This window comes from Hippoglossus stenolepis, chromosome 16 (genome assembly GCF_022539355.2).
Source record: "Hippoglossus stenolepis isolate QCI-W04-F060 chromosome 16, HSTE1.2, whole genome shotgun sequence".
NCBI lineage: Eukaryota > Metazoa > Chordata > Actinopteri > Pleuronectiformes > Pleuronectidae > Hippoglossus > Hippoglossus stenolepis.
The window spans coordinates 5395539-5416907 of NC_061498.1; the positions used below are offsets into that span (position 1 = coordinate 5395539).

Below are 21369 nucleotides of genomic sequence, written 5' to 3' on the forward strand. Positions count from 1 at the left end.
GAAAGAAGCTTATAGTTCCAGCTGCGCTTTGCCAGTTTCTAGCTGAATCACTGACTTTTGACAATGTTTTTCTTTTGTTTCCTTTGTAGGAGGAGTTTCTGTATTAAACTTAACAAGACACGGGCACCGTCTGTGCACCTCCACTGTCATTATTTTTCAAAGTAGCTGTTTTCTATTGTTTGGCCGAGCGCTGCTGTCTCTGCCTGAACCGAGCAGGATTATGCTGTTATTGATTGTTGGAGACGGAGACTCAGGGGGCAGAGGATTCAACTGGATTTCTCCAAATTGTGGTTTTATCAGAGTCACTCTAGGGTGAAAATGTGCAATTAAATTCAATGACTGCATCGATTTTTTTCCCCCCCTCGGAGCATGAATTTAAAATTGTTATAAATCAATTTTACTTGTCAAGCTTTTACACATTTTCCACACCGAAGCAGACGCAGAAAGATTTGCCCTCAGGTTATTAAGACCTGTTGATGAACAGCAGTGGCCGAGCTCCCTCATTTGTTTATGATTCCTTATGCTAATCTGGAATAACTACTTTTCAGTAGTAGATAAACAGAAATGAAAACATAACCTCCCCCAGTGGAGGTAATTAGTGGCTGTGTCACCGATAGACAGTCTAACGGAAGGTGAGCTCTTCCCCACACATTAGAGTTTTTAATGATGATGTTTAGATTTAATCATACATACAAATGAATAAGATCTGAACCAAGTGTCATATATAGAGATTTAGAGTCGTGGATGGGTGAATATGTGAGGTTGTTTCAAACCAACCCACAAACACCCACCTGACCTTCACAAAATCCTGTGAAGGGAAATTCATTTCCTGGGTCAGCAGGTCACAGTGAAAGAGTAGAGTAGGTCATGAGCGACACGTTGTGCTTTTCAAAGGGATTTTTCTCATATACGTTTCATTTTCTCGTATATTGAGCAAACACAACCACATTTTCCTTCTGCTCCACATCTGCTGAGAGTTCAACAATGAACCAACAATTACATGAAGAACAAAATCAAACTTTAATGACCCTTAACTGACATAAACTAGACCCCGGACAAGAAATTGAAATCCAGGAGGAAAATAGTCAAACATTCCATCAGTGTTTTACTTATGGACGAAATGAAAATACATTATTCCACTTTTTGCCGTGGACACCTATCTGCACAAGATGGCGGTGTTGGTATCTTGGATATTTTGGCTTCATTCATCGTCCATCTAGCACATTGCATGGATTCCTTTGATTCATCAAACTCACCACTAACATTTCGTTGGTCCATAGTAATGGTTGGTTCAAAGAGATGGTTGAGAATAAATCCTCTTTCGCACTGTTTGGACAAATTGTTGCAGAAAGCCTCATCATGGTGTAACTCTGAGCTGCCGATCGTCACCATGGACATGAGAGACGCGTCTGTGCTGCAGCTCAAACATCCTGAAAGGTTTGTCTGGTTCATCTGCTGTTTTACCGCACAACAACTTACACAACAAGCTGCCTGGAGTAATGTTGAATAATGGCCTCTTGGGGGGAAAGGGTTTACTGCGTCTGTTTCCATTTCCCAGCATCGTCTGCCCGGTGCGAGATAAATGCATCCTCACATGTGTTGTTCTGACGGCCCCGGGTTTCAATTGTTCCTCTCAAGACCTTCGTCAAGGTGAATGCATTCTTCAAGCACTGTACATGACTGCAGGCAATCAGCGACCTTAGTGAAATTTGCATCAGTGGGTCAACACTCAGGATGAGCCAGATACATGTACACATGCTCATTTTTCTTCTCAGTGATGCTTTAGTTGCCATTTTTAGTTTCGTAATGTCACATTTCACGACAGAGATGTTATCACCACCCTGTAATTCACATAATCTCTGCCTCTTTAGCAAGCAAGCTCCAAAAAATGCAGATTTAGCGAAGAGTTCCTGTTCTTCCTGCTGTTTTCCCCTCAGCTTTTCTTTTATTTCATGTCACATTTAATATCATATCGTCACAATCTATGACAGAGGAGCTTTAATATTCCTGTATTCACATTTCATGTAGTTTGAATATTATTTAAATGATGTATCATGTATTGTAGGGTGTCCTTGTGTGTTTAGAAAGGCTCAATAAAATAAAAATGTGTTATTGTGTTATTATTATTATAGAGATGCATCATCACCCTGTCACTTTTCATATGATCCCTGCGCCTGAAGGAGCTGCTGTTCACTGGAGCAGCAACAATGCCAAAGTACAGTAAATCAATAAAGTGTCATTAGGAAAAATGCCAATATCTGATATAGCCTTTGAGAAAAGATAATCTTAAAATAATAATCCTATTACTATTATTGAAGGGAATTTCATTTAATAATAACTGTATTTGTGAAGCACTTATCTATAACCATAATAAGGTCCACACCTTAAAATGTATAGAGAAACCCAACAGTTCCCACAATGAGCAGCACTCTGGGGACTAATCAATAGTTTATCTACTTCATGATGTTTATTATTATTCACATTTTTTATTATCATTTATATTATTTTATTAATTTGTGATGGAAATCTTGAAGGTTCTATTTTTACACACTAATCAAGCTGACCCCTCACCTGATTCTCCAGCTTTAGACTGCAAATGTACACACACACACACACACACACACACACACACACACACACACACACACACACACACACACACACACACACACACACACACACACACACACACACACACACTTTGCACTCCATCTCCAGTAGAAGTGTGAAACCTCTCGAGTATCATGAGGACACAGTGATCAGTTTCCCTGGTTCCGAGGGACGTGACCCTGACGCTTTGTTTGACTGTGTAATGTGGTGAGATAGTGGAGAGTAATGTAGTCCACCGATACGACGACTGTCGATCCCAGTGGACCGAGTCTACGTCTGCTCTTTATCTGATGGAGTCACTCGGGGTGAAGAATCACTTCTGCATTCAAATTCTAAATAGAAGGTGACATTTAGATTTTAATCATTGTTTTAAGGCTGTTTTCTTAAAGCTCCGAGCTGTCACCTTGATTTGACATTGCCTTTTTGTCACGGTCTTACTTTTCCACTCTGTCACCACTCTGCTTTCAGTTCTGTGGAGGAGGTGAATGTATTAAATTGTTTCAGATTATATTTTAAATTCATTACAATGCTCATGAAGCTGTTTAATCAAGCTTGAAAAACATAATAATACATGTTTAAGAATGTGCGATTTGCATATGGAATGTCCATCAATGGGCCCTGAGAATAAATGAAGATAAAGATGTCGTTACCGTGGCAACGCCTGTGCTTTTTCAAATCCATACCAGGAATATACTCAACATGCGTTACATTACATCATACATAACATAATCTATCCCCATTTCACCTGACATGATAAAACCACATCATAACATCCAGGAACATCCAAAGTGCAAAGAAAGGTGAAGAAATGTCGTATTTAAAAAAGAATGTGATCATAACGTCATATTTTTAGAGACAGAAAAGTGACAGTTGAACAGATTTTTTTTTAAATACACCTTATTGGACATTCTTAGACCTGCCAAGCCAACTTCCATTGTTCTCTATCATCGCTGTATGATGTGAGTGGCAGGCATTTCACATTTTCATTCAAAAGAAAAAAGGCCTTCAATGCTTTTTAATGCAGCAGCTCAGCGGTTGCCTTTTTCATCACTGTTGCCATCGCCACCACTTCTTCCACACGGCTGCGGATGCGTGTGCATACGTTGAGTGCAGTCATGTACTGTATGTGATGCGCTCGGTATCCGCACGTGGAAGAATGCTGCAGCATCGGAGCGAAGAGGAGGAGGAGGAGCCGGAGCCATCGCAGTTACATAAAAATAATTGGAAGCTTATATAACTGTTCAATTTTTTTGATGTCTGACTCCTTTGATGGAGCTCGGGCGGCAGAGGTCAACGTTTTCTGTCAATTAAAAACATTTTCTGATTGCAGGTCGCCCGCCCACTCCGGTGCCCAAACCGTCGCCGTGATTCACAATTGTTGATTGTCTATTTCAGGGAGGCAGCTGAAGTGCAACGGTGACGTGTTTACTTGAATCAGAGCACATTAGTGCAACAGGTGCGTTAAGAGCCATTCAAATGATTAAACCACGTCATTGACATTTACGTTAGTGAAACTCAGGAGCCTTTTAGCGGGAATTTGACTTAATAATGTTGAAATGTTCCTGTTCTAATTAACTGTCTCAGTAAAACGTGGCAGTGTGACATGCAACATAACCCGGACAACGAAACTGCTGAATGGAATTTGGCCGCAATTAATCTGTTTCCCAGGCAAAAACAAATAATGTAACTGTGTGTTCAGAGGACGTATATGAATATAAAGATGGATGACATGACTGCTCCCCAAAAGTGAGGCCAAAACATCTTGATCACCCCCTGGTGGCTGCCTGCACTATAATCCCGTGTCCTCCATGTTAGTGGATGGGACACGGATCAAACTAAAAAGTGAAAGTACACGTTGGGACCTGGATAGCGTATATATAGCAATATTTTGACTTCACTTCTGCACAGTTCGAGGAAGTGGGTCGTCCTCTTTATTCAGTTTGTGGTTCAGATGGAATTTTATAGGTGATGTGCTCATATACAGTCAATGGAAAGAAGAACACATGGGAGCTGAAAATGTTTCAACTTGGGTTAAAGATTTTGTACGTATCCCAAAGCTTTACGAATGTGTTTGAATAAATCTGAGGGAAATAATAAAGCACTTGCAAACAAATGGTTGAGAATTCAGTTCTCTTCTCGCCTCCAAACATTTCATGAATAAATCAGACGTATTCATGATGTTCAATATGACACAATAGATGTTACCCTTTGTACTCCTCACGTGTCTTTTCATCAGACATACGTTCTGCTTTTTGAAACATTTCCAATTCAACATATCCAGCACAGCTTTTAAACCAGAAGATTCATGTCTGCCTTGATCTCATGTCTCTCTTCAAGTGTATGTGTCCATTCCACTGAATGATGCACATAAGTGCGTTATTCTGTGAATCCAATTTGTGCTTGTGTGCAAGGAGGCGCTGTGAACTCAGGTCTGGGTTCATTCAGTCCTGTGAGCTTATCGTGGGATCAAAATTCACCACTGCAGCAGCGTGTGAGGCTCTGATCAGCCGGTAATGAGCTGATTGTTATGAATTTTTTGTGAGAGGTCTGGGATCGTGGCTCTCCACCTACACAGTGGAATGAGTCTAATAAAAAAAGTGAAAGTTTTGTTTTCCTCCTTATTAAATTAGATGATGTGCAATATGATCTTAAATGCAACATCAAGGATTTGCATCTGCGTGGATCTGTATAAATGTGTGTTACCTGACAAAGTTTGACTCGACTGTTCCCATTGTCCACTCTTAAAATGAAGTCAAATGAAAGATGAATCAACTTATTACCGACCACAGACTGTATATAAAGATGGACGAGGCATTAAAACCAAACTTACCAGAAAAATATACACTTAATCAGTGTGATAAGAACTGAATAAAATGACAGAAACAGTCATTTTTGTTTGATCAATGTCCCATCAACTAACATGGAGTAGATAGGATTTTAATACCTTTGCTGCAGCCAGTGACCAGGTGGCGATCACAGCGTTTTGGCTTCACTTTTGAGGAGCTGTCATGTCGTCCATCTGTCAGCGGTTAAAGCAAACCTACTGCTGCCAAAGCCATGTATTAATATGAACGAATAGGATAAGTGCTATGTATGAAACTAACTCCGCCTTTTGTATGTTTCCAGGAACTCGATGCACCCGACTGCAGATAAAGGCACATGAATGAATCCCCGGATAATAAACTCTAATTTGACCTCTGAGGAAATGGATTGCTGTGGATCGAGTGCCTCTCACAGCCGAGCTGATCTAATTGCTGGTCTTTCAGAGGGACTCATTCAGTCGTTAGCTCTAAAAGGTGCAACACATAAGAGAAAAGCCGATATATTGTCTTCAGACGAAGCTTCGGCAGCTGCACTTCTCCATGGCAACAGTGCTGTTTCTGAATAAGAGAAATCAATCGTGTAGTTTCTGCGCCCAAAGGTTTTGCTAGAGCACATCTCTGAAACGAGATGAGGATCCAACGTGTGCTGTCGGCTGCAGTCACATTAAACTGAGACCTGATTAAATACATGGACCTCACTTATTTTATATGTTCCCAAATAGAAAGTAAAAAAAATTAAATCTCTAAGATAATATATGCATTGTTGTGTGTCAGTGCTAATGTGTTTGCAAATGAGACACCTACACAGGACCCTTGTATCTAACGACACATTTCACCATTTCAGAAACATCAGATAAAAACAGGTCGAGTTTTATTCACATAATTATGGTTCTGTGGATAAAAGTTCCATTTCTGGAAACAAACCTAAAACGAAACAAAATGAAACTGAGGAGAATCTCTCTGACTCATTATGATGGTATTTAAAAAAGAGTTTGACATGATTAGATTTTTTGTGCTTGGATACAAGTTGCATAACACCTCACTAATCCAGACAGTAAACATGAAGCATCCTGTTAGCTTAGCTCAGCAGAAATACTGGAATCAGTGAGACGGCTTCGCTCCGCCGTCCAGACACCTTGGTTCTCACGTGCAGGGACGTGTCAAGGGAATTTGGGAACCCAGGCAAGAAGGGACAGGAAAAACATATGATACCACACCACATGATTCCAATCTGCAAACAGTTTTGTTTATTGCATTCTGTGCACATGCATAACTCATTGTAAAAAAATAAAGTTTAAGTACAAACCCCCACCACCATCCAAGACACACACCACCCACACCCACACCCACACACTCATTTAGAAAAGACAAAATAAAAGTTCATGTCATGACAACGTTTGCACCCCAATGTTCACTTGTGTTGACCTCTCCTGGTAACAGGGTGTTTGCCCTTTTTGCAGTTATACTCCATGGGAGAGAATAAACATAGATTCCTCCAGAGATCTCAGTGGTCTGGATCTTTTCATCATAACACAACACAAACAACGATAGACTTCCACTGTGAAATGTAGCTATGATGAAGATGCACATGCCTAATGTGCAGTTTCAGCTAAATTCACTCAAAGTACAAATACCTCAGTTAATGTACTTACACCTGAACCACCACTGCTAATGTATCACCAGTGTATTGACTTAAGAAAATCTGTATTGTAGTCTTTCTGTTTTATTTAATGGGGCCAACACACAGACAAACAACAATCATCCACAACAATTTAGAGTCTCCAGTGAATCTAATCCCCAATTCAAACTGGGAACCCTCTCGCTGTGAGTCCACATAATGTGCTGCCTCTTTCTGGCCAGCAGGAAGAAATCTAAATGATCATTTTTGGGTTCAAGTGAGTAGAAAATACAAGTAAATGTATCTGAAATCCAAAAGCCAAAAATGTACATCTGCAAAACAGTGGTTTTCTTAAGCAGTTCCAGTCAATGTTCTGAGTCTCTCTGGTCGTTCAGTCTCACACCCGCTCCCCCTGCTCCTGTTTCTGATCTGCAGTCGATGTTCTGCTGCCATCAAGTGGGTGATTTGGTTTGAGCGTTCACTTCCAGTTGTGCAGGATTTGATTGTAAGAAGACCACAAATCCACTCGCTCCCTCCTCTGCAGATAAATGTATTTTTTATGTAACCCTTTAAATTGTAAATGCTTCTTTTTTGTATTTACTCCTTTTATATTTCATGCAAAGCACTTTGATTTGCCGTGTTGTTGAAATGTGCTGCACAAATAAACTTAGATATTTGCTAATTAAGTGAAATGTTTTGGCTCCTATATTATATAAACTGAAATGTTTCAACTGTACTTCAAGCTTCTTGGTTCAGCTCAAATCTGTGTTATAATAAACTCACGTATTCGTGTAATATACTCTGTGTATTACTCTATGTATTCATTTAGCTCAATCGTTTTCATCAAACATCTAAACACAAGACTTTTCTTCATCATCTTGTCGGAGAGAACGATCGGCGCTCAAATGCAAGAAATGAGAAAACCAGTGGAAAAAAAAACTTGGTCGCCACACATATAAACATGGATCGACACCTCGTGGTTATTTCATATTTCAACTTTTCCAAATGCAGTCAAGAAAAGAAACCAACCAAACCACAACACAGATCCGCTGAAGTGTGACCGGGCTTCCAGACGACCTTATCTTCTCCGGACTAGTTGTCTTTTGACTCAAGAGGTACTTCCCGTCAGTCGGTATCCACAGTGAGCACTTGTAGGGCAGGCTCAGGTTTCGTTCATCCACGTTTAAGTCGCTCAGGACCTTGAACAGTCCTTGTCCGTCCTCCTCTTCCCGTGTCCTCGCTGAGTCCGTTAAGTTGACGTCTCCCTGGAACCAGTGGACGACGCCGCTGGGATAGACTCCAGTGAACCAGCACTCAGCATGAGACTCATTGATGGAGTAACCAGATTTGTCATGGCAACCTGTAAAAATCAAAGACTCTTAGAAAGACAAAAGAAATAGACATTTTGAAAAAACGAATTAAAATCCATCTCACCTCGTACTGTGACAAAAGTGGAGGCGCCACTTATTCCCACGTTGGATTGTAGTTTGCAGAGGTACTTTCCCTTGTTGGCCGGCATCACGTTGTGGAGAGTCAGAGCGAGTTTGTGTTGAGAGCGCTCACACGGGAACTCAGGGTCAGGCTGCTCTTTTCCATATGAACACATAACGTTAGTTTCATTCACCCAGGAAAATAATATAATGTCGAAGGTCCGCCGAGATGTTGCTTCACATGTCAGCGTCACGTTTGTTCCACACTTTGCCTCCACCTGGGGTTCGACCTGCAGATCCACTTGACTGCCTGAAATGGTGAAAAAGCATGAAACAGGCGAAATATTCTGTTAGAGTATGTTTAATCTACGTTTGGTTAATATCATCTGGATAATCCGATGATAATATTCCTTGTTTTTGTCCTTATTCTGGATTAGACTATGGTTGGATAAAATAGATTTAGGATGATGGATGATGCTGCTTCCTCCATGTTAGTGGATGGGGCATGGACCAAATAAAAAAAAAAATCAAAGTACAAGTTCAATACTTTTTTCTTGAAGATGATATCTGTCATTTTTAGGTTGTTTCTTATTGCACGTGTATGTTCAAGTGATCACTTGACAGGTAGGTTTTAATAAGATATTTCTATCTATAAAAAAACGAGGTGAAACATCATGTCATAAAGTTGAGACTGACTCGTGATTGGTCACTTGTGTGTTTTTCTTTAAAAAGAGAAACCACAACTTGTCTTTTTTCCTTAAATCATAAAACTGTGTCCTGTCATTATGCAAAGACGAGCCTCATATTTCCAAAACATCCCGAATAAGCTGCAACCTCTTAACTCAACAAACCACGTTGTTTATGCACAGAACAGCGTCTCACCAGAGATGCTGACAGCTGAAGTGAACCAGATGATTGAAACCCAGCCCAGAGCGTTGTGCGTCCTCGCGGCGGAGCAGAGACTCATCACTTTGACCTGCATCACAATCAATACTTTATCACGTTGCATGAACCGGATCAAAGCCGAAACACAGAGGGAGCTGCTGTACATGAGGTTAAGCGAGTTTGTCTGTACTCACCATGATATTCTCCACAACACAAAGTATTTCTGTGTTTCTAAAGTTTCCTCATTTGAGGAGCTGGAGCTCAACACGACCTATTGAGTAGAAAAACATTCAGCGAGTGCTGGAAAGAAGCTTCAGGTCCTGCGGTGTCAGGTTCACACGCGAACATGAGCCAACTTGTCCCTGGAATGAATCACTGCTGAGACACCAGAATCAACACACATGGATTTATGTTGTTAAATTGACTCTTTTTACTTTCTTCATGAATAAAACTGACTTTTTCTCAGTCTCACACTTATTTCTGACTTAACACATTATTGTTATTTAGTCCTAAATAGATTAAAATGTGATAAAACATGTATATGTATATTATTTCAAATCATTTTCAAACCTGGATTTTAGTGAACTGGGCCCCTTTACTCCTTCAGAACAATCTTAAATGTCCAACTAACAACGAGCTGTTTTCTTTTCTGCTGCTAAACATGAAGTTCAGTTGAGTTTGTGGTATTATTTTGCAGTTTCATAATAAAAGAACTGAAAGTCAGAGTTTACTGGCAATTCCCTCACTAGTGGTATTGTGCAATCATTTTATTTTCTGTCATCAGAGAAATATGTGTCGTAAGGAGCCTGGTCACATGAGCAGGCTCAGTATATTCATTCATATTAGTCAGAGAAGTTGATTTAGAAAGTGGAGACACTTTTTATGTCCTTAATTTGGACTTTGGGTAAAAAGGAACCCAAATAGGTAGAAACCTGTCTGCCCAGAAAAGTAAAATAAATTATTCCCAGCATGTAAACTAGTCTAAATTCGAATCTGCATATACAAAACTGTGTATGTGGGTAATTATCACAGTGTCATACAAGTGCATATGCAGATAATAATAACAATGATCCCGTTTGAAAAGCATTTTTCAGTTTGTGTTTCATGTGGTGCATTGTATTTTATATTATATATATATAGATTTAACATAAAGATATGACATGAATAATAACGACTACAAAAAAGGATGCCTTACAGTTTTATACTCTAAGTTGCCATAGAGATGAGTGAACCTGCCTAGGCCGAGAACTTTCTCACAAAAATAACTCCAACTCTTTGAAACATCTTAAAATATAGCACATCTACACACACAAATACTGTCTCCTAACTTCATGGGGGAAAGTTTATTTTCTTGCCCAGGCAGGGAGAAAGAGAAAGTTGTCAGGAGCAGGCTAATAACCCTGCAGCAGGTTGCGACAGGCCTGCAGCTGAATCATGAAACCTTGAAACTAGTGAGGAACAACTTCTCTGAAAGATTTGATCTCTACACTCAGACAGGAACGGGAGGGGCAGCAGATCCAGGGAGGACGAAACCACAAGGCCCACACCGAGGACACCTGGTGGACTGACGAGGACAAGGCCAGGGGGGAGAAGCCCAGACAGGAAGTGCAGAAACAGGAAGTGAGTAGGAAGTGGTGGAGGACAGAGGAGCTGCAATAATAAAGACAAACACATGTAGAGGAAGATATGATGAGGAACAGAAAACTGTGGTTTCCTCTGATCAAATCCCAGTGAAAGATCTGAGCTTGGTTTTAGTTCTCCCAGCAGTGATGATGGACAAGTAGAACAACATGGAGGCCCAACACATACAGGTGCAGTCCCACAAACTTCTACTGCTGCATTGAGAAATAAACCTGAGAGCAGCTCTTCACGTTCATTCAGGGTTTTCTGCCGTTTAGTTCAGTTCTGCTAAGACAAATTTAATGAAGCCGGGATCCTCTTGATCTTCATCATCACCTTCTTTACACAGCAGGAGGCTCCTCTAACTAATGTTTTTCATTTGGTTCCCACGTCTTTTAAAAACGGTTCATTTTGATCTCACACTAAGACTCTGTAGGTTTAACGGAGCTGAAACCAAAGGAAAGCGACTCCACATCCAAGGCCGCTCGGAGCTACGTGCATGAATCTCTCCTACACCCTGTTGTCTTCTCCCTAAGAGATCCTCATTACTTTAGTCGTGTAGTTTCGTGGTAACCGTCTGAGACATCACGACGAGAAGTGTCTTCTACTCATGAAAACACTTCAGGTGTTTGTCTTTCGGCTGCTTCGAGGGAAGTTCATGAAAGAAAGTGAGTTGTGTGAAGTGTGTTGCTCAGGCTCCAGTCCCACGTTTCCCTCACACATCCCTTTCAGTGTAAAATCTCCATATACTCCCCATGATTGAATTGGCTTCATTCCCAATAAGATCTTACGAGTGCATTTGAATTTGTACCCATTTTGCAACACGCAAGCCCAAATTTTCCGCCCGTGCTTCTCCCCAGAGTGTGTTCCCTTGTTATGTACAAATTCAGTGTTTAGTATAAAAGCGTTACTTTAAGGAGTTCTGTGTCCTCGGGCGTCTTGCCTCTGAGAGTCCAAACCAAACAGTGGGAGGGAGAGAGAGAAACTGCAGTGGTAGTCGATACTCCAGAGACACATCCAAAGATGGAGAGAACAACAGAGAGATTAAGGCAGTGGAATAGAAAAGGCAGTGAAACAACAAATATCGAGGATGATGCAGTGGTGAAGAGGTCGAGATGAAGCCGGAGACGCAGGAAAGGATAAAAACAAGGAGGAAAAATAATGAAAAGAGAGAAGATATATAGACGAGCAGAATCACTTCGGACCGGAGATGGGTGAGAAGAACAGAAGAAAGAAAATAAATGGAACAGACTTAAAGTTTGAAAGAACCTGAGAGGATGTCATTGGTGATAGTGTCCTTGGTTAAGCTGGGATCCGCTAATCAAAAGCATTCTGAAGTTTCATCTCACATTCTATGAACACTCACTTATGTCTGAGAGTTTTTTTTTTTGCTCATTTGTGCAGCCAAAGCTTCGACATAGCTTCCAAATGAAATTCATATTGTGTGAGTTTCTTTGTGCGGTGAAACGTATACACACACACATACTCTGCTTTCTGTCACTTTTAACTCTTGTTGAATTTGTCTCTCATCCAGCTCTGCAGGCACCGGGATGAAAAGCAGTCATGTTGTCATTTTAAATTAAACAGACGTGATCGGACCAGTGGTGTATTTTAAATCCGAGCCCCGGGTTTTGTAACGTCAGCGGAGCCAGTCGGGGTTCGGCTGTGGGCCAAGGAAAAATATAGCCGTAACACAGACTGAACACAGTCACCATGGCAACAGAGGATGCTGCCACTTGCAGTCCGTGAGGCCGATACTGAAAGTTTGTTTGTGTTTCTTTTTTTTGTGAGTTGATGAGGTCAAGGCACTTTCTTGTCTTCTTAAAATAATAAAAGACAACAACAAAAACAGCAAGAACTAAGAGACTAATGGCTCTGCCAGATTTTATCCTTTTAGTCTAATACAATTCTTTTTCATCCGAGAGGCAAACACATGACTGAACGTCTTTTTTTCTTTCCTCATAGAAATTCTGCTGTATTCTGGTTTTGTTGCGTTATTGTTTCTTTAGATAAGTTGATGTTTGAAATGTGTTAAATATTTTATTTTGCTTTATATTATATATTTATATTATATATATATATATATATATATATATATATATATAAATTATTCACTTGATTTCATTGTACTGTCTAACTGAATTCAATGATAATAACCCCGTTTGATCAACAAACATGATCTTGAGTAAATAAATTTACAACAATAGAACAAAAAATCTGTTGTGCATTCCTGTCATTGAACCCGTTAACTGCTCTTTTGTATGTCCAGTGCATCTAGGGAAGGTTTGTCCATTTCTGGAAAGATGCCACATTGGATGAGACCGCACCAAAGTCTGCCAAGATCTATTGATTGTCTGGCTGATGGCATTTAGACATTAACTAATCAAACCATTGTCGATGTTGGTCATTGTCTGAAGATGAACTCCCAGTCTCAAGTCTTGGACTCGATTTTCGTCTGTTTGCTCCATCCATCTTCTCTATTCTAGTCCCTGTACTGCATCCCACAGGATACCACCATGTTCCTGTGATGGTGCTCAGTGAGGCAGTCACACAAGCGTTTTGCATTGAAAAGTTTTTGTCTCATCGACCAATCTTACATTCTGTCTCCACTGCAACCCAAACGTTTAGACCTCAATTCAAAAGATGTGGCGACTAATAGTTGTCTGTACAGTCCACAGCTGTGATCAGCTCCCCGAACCAGCCTCTTGTTGATTATTCCTGTCCACCTTCAGTTTGGTGGTGGTCATAGATGTTTATGTTCAAATGTTCACTCTGATTTTTTATAACCTAACTTCCAACTTATCCTGACTGTGTGCGCCATGATGTGTTGTTCAAATGATCTCAACAAACCGATCAGAACAGTGTATTATCGAGATAAATTGCAACAGTGACCTATTTACTAATTATGACTTAAATGTCGTGATATTGCACCAGACTTGTTGTTTCCATAAGGTGAATAATCTTTCAGTTTATTTAATAATTAACATGTATATTTTCAAATGACATTTTGTTGTCATTACATAATCGATGAAATAAATTAATTGGTTACACATGAAAGTCAAATGAATACAAGCACTTGACACTATTGGATAAACTCAATAATTACATATAATAAACTGCAGTACTAGAATAAGATGTCCATTTAAATGTAGACGAAACCAATTATCACCTGTTTATACATCATATAAACTAATATTTCAGATTATAACGAGGGTATAAATCAAAACAAATGAGCTCATGTTTCCTTTGTACTCAGCATTGACTTGTTTTTCACCTGAGTCTGTTCCTCCTTCAGTCCGCTGGGTGTCGCTGTTGAGCTAATCTGTCTGACAGGAGCTGTCCGCGGTGCTGAAATGTGTCCTGACACCTCGAAGCGACCAACAGGTTCAACATGAGGTTTAATAATGGAGCTGAATGTGAACATTGACTTTTTCATCTTAGTGTTTAGATCAGAGAGCAAATGAATCTGTCTCCAGATCAGATTCATGCGGCTCCAGATAATTCACGACCAGTAATTCACTGCCATTAATCTAGAGGATTATTATTATATATACGAGGACTGTTAACATTCGTCTTATTGTCTTACCCTGTTTATGATATTACTCACTTTATCAGTTATTTTATTTATAAAGAATGTTTCATATACACTGAGATAGATTCAAGGTACAGTGACATTTAAAAAGAACACGGAGACCAAATTAAAAGCAAAATAAATGATTATAAAAAGTAGGATAAAAGACGTAAAGGGGTAAAAGAACAAGTAACAAATACAAATAATACAAATAGACTAGATGGTATTGTGTAAAATAATAAAATAAAAATTGAATAAAAAACAACAACTGATGTTTATAGCTCATAAGGCACTTGTGAGTAAAAGTTTTGAGCCTGGTTTTAAAAATCTGTTTTCATTCATTTCCAATGACTCACTTACACCATATGTCCGTTTTATATGTTTATCTTTTGAATATGCATCTTGTATTTTCATGTTTCCTCATATACGTGCTCTTTATTATACACAGAAAACAGCTCATCTCTAACGGTAGGTGGCGCTGTTACTGAACGCGCCACAGCCACAGATCTGCTCATAAAGGCACCAGTCGCTGCTCCGTCCACTCAGATGGATCCGACACCCGAGCGGTCCTGTGCGTGGCTGCGTCTCCAGGACATTTAACCGGATTACGGACACGGATCAGAATCAGATTAAAGGACAATCAACAGATCAATATTCGTATTTTCCTCCGCCGGATCCTTCTCGTCGAGCCGCAGGCTGCAGGACGCACCGGCGGGCTTCCACCTCAAGTTGCTCCCGGCGCCTCAGCAGCCCCGTGCGGGAAGTTACTCGCTCCGCCGCAGCCTCCTCCTCCGGTTGAAAAGTTATGGTTGTGACGCCGGTTGTAACGCAGACTTGCACAATGACACCGGGAACCTGCGCTTTGTACGTGTGCGCGAAATGATCCCGAGCGGCGGCGACCTTTCCATTATGGTGAGGAGATGTCTTCTCACTTTCAAACCGTTCAGGTAAGAGTCTCCTCCGTCTCATACACACACTCACTTCAATTCAATATGATGACTGTAGATGCGTTGAGTTTATTGCTCTCATGCAACAACACAATGTTCTTTATTATTGCTGTGAGATCATGAGAAATTAAACTGGAATTTAAAAAAAATGAACACAGCGAAACTGCAAAGCTCTATATGAAGCCATCATGTAAATATTTAATGCAGCAATAACATGGCTGTATGTGAATATGATTATTTTCCTTATTAGTGCAACCCTCCCACGGTCACAGCATCGGCGTTAATTGGGACAACTGGATACACAATTAATGTTTCCCTGTGCAGCCAGAAGTTTCAACAGCAGCAGCTGGAGGAGCAGCTACAACCTCATTAAAACTTTGGCCAGATAGGCTGCACATCAGCTAGGGAGGCAGTGAGGTAGACAGGGAGTCAGACAGGAGGGGAGGTAGACAGGAGTCGCAGAGGCAGGGAGGTAGACAGGGAGTCAGACAGGGAGGCAGGGAGGCAGACAGACAGGTAGGTAGGGAGGCAGGCAGGCAGAGAGTCAGGCAGGTAGACAGGGAGTCAGACAGGTAGGTAGGTAGGCAGGCAGGCAGGCAGGGAGGCAGGCAGGGAGGCAGGCAGGCAGGCAGGCAGGCAGGGAGGCAGACAGGGAGTCAGGAGGCAGGCAGGAGGCAGGCAGGCAGGTAGGAAGGCAGACAGGGAGTCAGGCAGGAGGCAGACAGGAGTCAGGTAGGCAGGCAGACAGGGAGGCAGGCAAGCAGGCAGACAGGGAGTCAGGGAGGCAGGCAGGGAGGCAGGGAGGCAGGCAGACAGGGAGGCAGACAGGCAGGCAGGTAGGGAGTCAGGCAGGCAGGCAAGCAGGCAGACAGGGAATCAGGGAGGCAGGGAGGGAGGCAGGCAGACAGGGAGGCAGGCAGACAGGGAGGCAGACAGGCAGGCAGGGAGGGAGTCAGGTAGGGAGTCAGGCAGGAAGACAGGTAGGGAGTCAGGGAAGCAGGGAAGCAGACAGGGAGGCAGACAGTCTTTCAGGCGTGAGGTTTCCAGATGTTTTGCATCTTTCTGGGTGAACAAAGGCTCCAGACCTGATTCAAAATGCCACTGTGGAAACCTGCATGCTGCACAGAGAGCTCTCACCTTTGACTCACAGGCCCTGCACGCTTCCCTGCTCACCAAACCCCAGTTGCCCATCATCCCTGCACATTTTTTAAATATATATAATTCCTCACTGAGGCTGTAGCTCAGCGACTGCAGCCTCTCTGTCAATTCTGTGGCTTTGTGAAAACTCCAGAAAGCTAAGATGTGGTCTGTGACAACCTGTCCTCTCCAAACATTTCCAAACATTTCCTCAGCGTGAGTCCTGGAGCAGCGAGACAAGCCTGTTCTGAACTATTCGGTCCAAAGACTTTCTATGAGGCCTCTCAGACTGGAGTGATGTTGTGTTGGGTGTTTACCGCTCTCCCCAATGTGCAGCCATTCGCCTGTAATTCAATGCTTTTGTTTTGGATATTTGCTCAGTGAGCACAGTGTGGTGCACACAACCCGTCCATGTAATGGTTCATTTGAGATGACACAGTCTAGAAGCTACACAAAGCATCTCTGTGGGTTGATTGGGGCAATATAAAGTTAATATGTCAACATATTTCACGCTGCATGGAGCTTCACAAAGGGCTCAGAGTGATGTTATCTCAAACAGCTCTCGTGCTCCTCTGTGAAATTTCTTCTACTTTCTTGTCCTCGTCTGTCCTTTTATTATTTGTTCCCATCTCACGAGCTTTAACCTTGTCTCTTGTTCTTTTGTTCCTCCTCTTGTTTCTGTCCCCCCGCTCCTGCAGGATCTTCGTGGTGGGGATTGGCTTCTTCAGCCTGTGCTTTCTAATGACCTCTCTCGGGGGCCAGTTCTCGGCCAAGCGACCCGGAGATTCCCCGTTCACAGTACGAGCCGAAGGTAAGCCTGCGGCCGCACGCCGGCGCTGCTCGGTCGCCTGCGACTACACTGCCTGCGCTGGTAATGAACAGGCCGGGAACATGCTGGGAGCTTGGTGGGGCTCCCTTGATTGCCACCAGTCTGCTCCCAGACTTGCTCATTTTGCTCATCAGGAGTGCGTTGGTGGGGGGGGAGCCTGGAGAGAAGCTTCTCTCCTCTTTCATATGCACCTCTAGTTTTTTTTTCTTTATACGCCTACTCTCATCCCTGCTCAGTGTCCACATGACCTTGTTCCGACCCACGTAAACTCACTCTGAGTGTAGAGGCTGGAGATGGTGGAGGCTGAGTTGAATTTTTCTTTATGTTGATCAGGTTTAGTCTGTAGCTGAATGTGCAGATACACGAAATTTATCAAATCATGCTGGTCAAACATTTTACAACCAACAATTCCAAGTTCCATAGTATTTAAGAAATTATGGTTTTGTCCCAACCTTTGCAGAAGCTAAATGTTGTGTGTTGTTGCTCTTGCGCTTTGCTTTCACCTTCTGTCCAATTAATCTCAAAGCGGCTCTGTGGGGTTGGATTCTGGAGCCTGTGCTGCTCCTCCATCATGTGAAGCCTCCGTCTGGTTCTTTTCTTCTCGTATTTTGGCTCATTACGTTGCTGTTGGATGAACCTCTGAACAACCGGGCTGTCAGTCCTCTGTTACGCTGCAGGACACACACACATCACACATCAGACAGAGAAGTAAAAGTGTTTGTTTCAACACAGACAGATGGTTTGTAAGTCACGAACAAAAAGCCGGCACGCTGTAGGAATTGTATGTTTTGACTTTTCATTTTAATTCACTTTGATTGCTGCAGAAAAGCTGAAAATGAACCACTTTTGATTTTATTACTATTCTTATCTTGGGTATTTTACCTATTTACTTTTGTACCATATTGTTATTCATATATCAGTAATTTACTATCAATAATAAACCTTTGCTGGAGATGTTGTTATCAAGGGAAGCTACTGCAGTGAAAGCTGTATGTGTTAAAGTGACAGTTGGAATCAACACAAAGCACAAGTGGTCATGGTTTGTTGTCCCATTAAAATCCAGCCTGACAAATTTACACAAATCTTATTTTACTATTTACGCTCCCCTCCCTCGTGGAGCTCAACAAATCAAAAACTAGAAACGTCAGAGACGACGTCCCGGAGAGAAACTTATCTTCCTCACCACGCTGTCTGTGTTTGCACTTTGAGTCTGTGCCTCTGAACCACGAGCCATGTGGGAGGGTCAGTGCTGGACGAGTGTCTCTCACCTTTTTATCGCTGCCTAACACAATGTTGACACTGCGTTTTCATCCTTTGTGACCAACACCGGGAGCGGTGACGTGTCTTTCAATCACAAGGACACCAGTTGTTTGTGATAGTAAAATATTACACTGGTCTGAATTCATCTCCATTCAAATGAGGCGACATCATTTCCTCCCTGTTGAGTCCCACAGTCTGGCTCAATCAGCAAACAGTGTGTCGCCCTGCGCTTGTTTGTTTGTGTGAGGACGTGAAGATAACGTCGTGATCGTGCTTCAGAGATTTAATATCGACTCGTCGGGGGGGGAAATCAGTGCAGCTCCGAAAGTGCAGTAATGCAGGGAGTGTGTGTGTAGCATCAGGTGGCATCATGGGAGACAATTTCAAGGATCTCACCCATTTCTGGAACAGCACATGCAAAGCTGGGAGGCAGGGAGGCGAGGAAAGGGGGGGGGGAGGGAGGAGGTAGAAGACCAGAGAGCTGTCTGATTAATTAACCACTCACAGGCTGCAGTCGAGGGAAGGCATCCAGCCTCCAGCTCATTAAACTCGGCCTTACCGCCAACCAGGGGGGAGTCGGGCTATGTAAATTCTCCTCCACAGTGTGTTTCCGTACGTGCGCATGTTTGGGAATCAGGATTAGTGGCGCGGGGAGTTGGCGTAATGAATGAGCTGGGATGAGTTGTTCAGCGGAGCAGCACCTCGATAGTGCTCAGCGGGCAACATCCATCCATCCTGCTGCTGCTGCTGCTGGACACTGTGGAGTCTCCGCAGATAACTTGTGCACCTGCACCATTATTGCCACTCACGCTGACGTGTGTGTGTGTGTGTGCGACACGCGTTCAAGCAGAAAATGTGAAAATGGCATAAAAGCAGTGGCAGCACCTGAAAACTCGCAGTGTTTTGAAAAGGGTAATAGGCCGTGTGGAGGGGGAACCACTACCTCGTCTCTTACTCACCTGGTGAATGGCGACAACTGCCTGTAGAGCAAATGGTGTGAAGGAAAATGGGAAATTATCGACTTACCTTCTGTTTTTCTCTCGTCTTTCTGTGTTTACCTCTCCCCATTTGTTTTCTCAATCCTCTCTCTCTCTGTGTCTGTCTCGCTCACTTGTTTTCTTATTATTTTTATCATCTCACATGCACAGACGCCCTGAAACACGCTTTTCATTGCATTTTCTGCACACGTACTGTATATAGATGCTTGTGTACTGTGTATAGTGTCACACTCCAGAAGCCAGGACACTGAGCCGTATCCAGATTTTTTAAAATGCAAGCCTTTCCTTCATTACTTCCTTTTAAAGGTACAGGAAGCTAATGATGTGGAAGAGAAGTGAGAGGGGGGACAGAGGGAGACTGTTTCTACCGGAGAGGGGAGCTTGAAAGGCAGAGGTGTTTGATCCCAGATATCTGAAAGGCTCCAGAGGTGCTCTGTATCTTTCTAATAAGCTGTTTGAAGACCACCTTCACTGTGTGTGTCCCTTTTTACCACACAGATCTTAATGCAGCTTTGCCATGAAGAGCCAAAAATGGGGCGAGGATGTTTTCAGGCTTTATTTTCTGGTCAGAGCAAAACTGAACCGTACCGATGTTAATGTGTTTCCCATTCAATCTTTTTGAACTATCAACCTCTGAGTGGTGGAAGATGTGTTATATAGGCAAACAGATGTTGTGTCTCACTGTGAAGGCAGACGTTAGCTGTGTCCAAGCGTGGAGGCCTTTGTGGACCACTTCCTTCGTGGTCCCGTGGGCTGCGTAGAGCGTGAGGGCCAAACCAAAGTGAGACGGTTTGGCCAAGGAGGATTTTTTTTAGATTTGTGTCACCAGCTTGTTACCGTTGCCGCGTAGCAACAGAGCTGCAGACACTACGAGAACATTTTTAAGATGTTTACGATAAGTAGCTCGGTTGAGTCACTTACATTTAAAATTGCCATAAACATTGTCACCAAAGTGCAATGGATCCTGGGACAGTTTAGCCCCGGCGAGGATCCACCTGTTGGAGCCTTTGTTGCTCCGGTTAGAAAGAAAGCATTTGTCAGCTGCATTTGAAGGAGCCTTTGAAATGGGACCGCCTCGTCACGCCGCTGTGAAGCAATCAGTCTTCAAACACGGCGTCCTGATACGGTCTTAAACCTTTTGCACCTACCGTTAACAATTATATTTGCTGTGCTGAATGCATCTTGACAAGACACATGTTTAAACTGCTCGAGAAAGAACATCGACAGTTTTCAGGGTTCCATCTAAATGAAAACCTGCCTTGTCCACACAGCTTTAATCCATCACAGAGTCCGAGCATCATGTTTAGCATCCTGTCCAACCAGCCACTCACGGAACGTTCTTGTATTTCATGGCTCAGCAATCTTCACTCGGCGATGCATGAAAATGAGTCTCCCCTGCCATGACTCCGAGCGAGGGCGTGGCGTCCGCAGGTCTATCAAGGCTGTGAACCCCGGAGCTTTGTTTGAATGAAGAATGGGATCTGTAATCTGCTGGGAGTAGAAGTGCTCTCTCCCGGTAGTTAAGAATAACTGGAGATGAATGTGTGGTAACTGTCGCTGCCTCTGGACACCTCTGCTCCTGAGAGATGTAACCGTGTGGTTCACACCCCAACATAGAAATAATAGTTATGTATTTTCAGTG

At 42.5% G+C, this 21369-nt stretch overlaps 2 protein-coding genes across 4 annotated transcripts in view; one reads left to right on the forward strand and one right to left on the reverse strand.

Moving 5' to 3' along the window:
- Nucleotides 1-6281: 6281 nt before the first annotated feature.
- On the reverse strand, nucleotides 6282-10060 carry LOC118122837 (butyrophilin subfamily 3 member A2). 2 transcript variants are annotated; one of them, XM_035179718.2, is made up of 5 exons: nucleotides 9936-10060; nucleotides 9560-9740; nucleotides 9363-9456; nucleotides 8485-8790; nucleotides 6282-8410 (listed from the first exon to the last, which is right to left on the reverse strand). In XM_035179718.2, exons 2-5 carry the CDS (start codon nucleotides 9560-9562, stop codon nucleotides 8043-8045), a joined length of 771 nt encoding a protein of 256 aa, XP_035035609.1. In that variant the 5' UTR covers nucleotides 9563-9740; nucleotides 9936-10060; the 3' UTR covers nucleotides 6282-8042. The 2 variants fall into 2 exon arrangements, with proteins under 2 accessions (XP_035035609.1, XP_035035610.1); XM_035179719.2 differs by having other exon boundaries at nucleotides 9560-9743; nucleotides 9936-10032.
- Nucleotides 10061-15104: 5044 nt separating this feature from the next.
- LOC118122819 (alpha-1,6-mannosylglycoprotein 6-beta-N-acetylglucosaminyltransferase B) overlaps nucleotides 15105-21369 on the forward strand; it is a 62885-nt gene continuing 56620 nt past the window's right edge. For both annotated transcript variants that reach the window (XM_035179694.2, XM_035179695.2), the window contains exons 1-2: nucleotides 15105-15503; nucleotides 17339-17451. In XM_035179694.2, the coding sequence (XP_035035585.1) occupies nucleotides 15436-15503; nucleotides 17339-17451 (181 nt within the window). In that variant the 5' untranslated portion in view covers nucleotides 15105-15435. The remainder of the gene's footprint in view (nucleotides 15504-17338; nucleotides 17452-21369) is intronic.

Coding starts and splice junctions, on each gene's coding strand:
- LOC118122837 (XM_035179718.2), bottom strand. Junction 8,791..9,362: donor TTCAGCTGTCAGCATCTCTG/GTGAGACGCTGT, acceptor TCACCATTTCAG/GCAGTCAAGTGGATCTGCAG. Junction 8,411..8,484: donor CACTTTTGTCACAGTACGAG/GTGAGATGGATT, acceptor TGATTTTTACAG/GTTGCCATGACAAATCTGGT.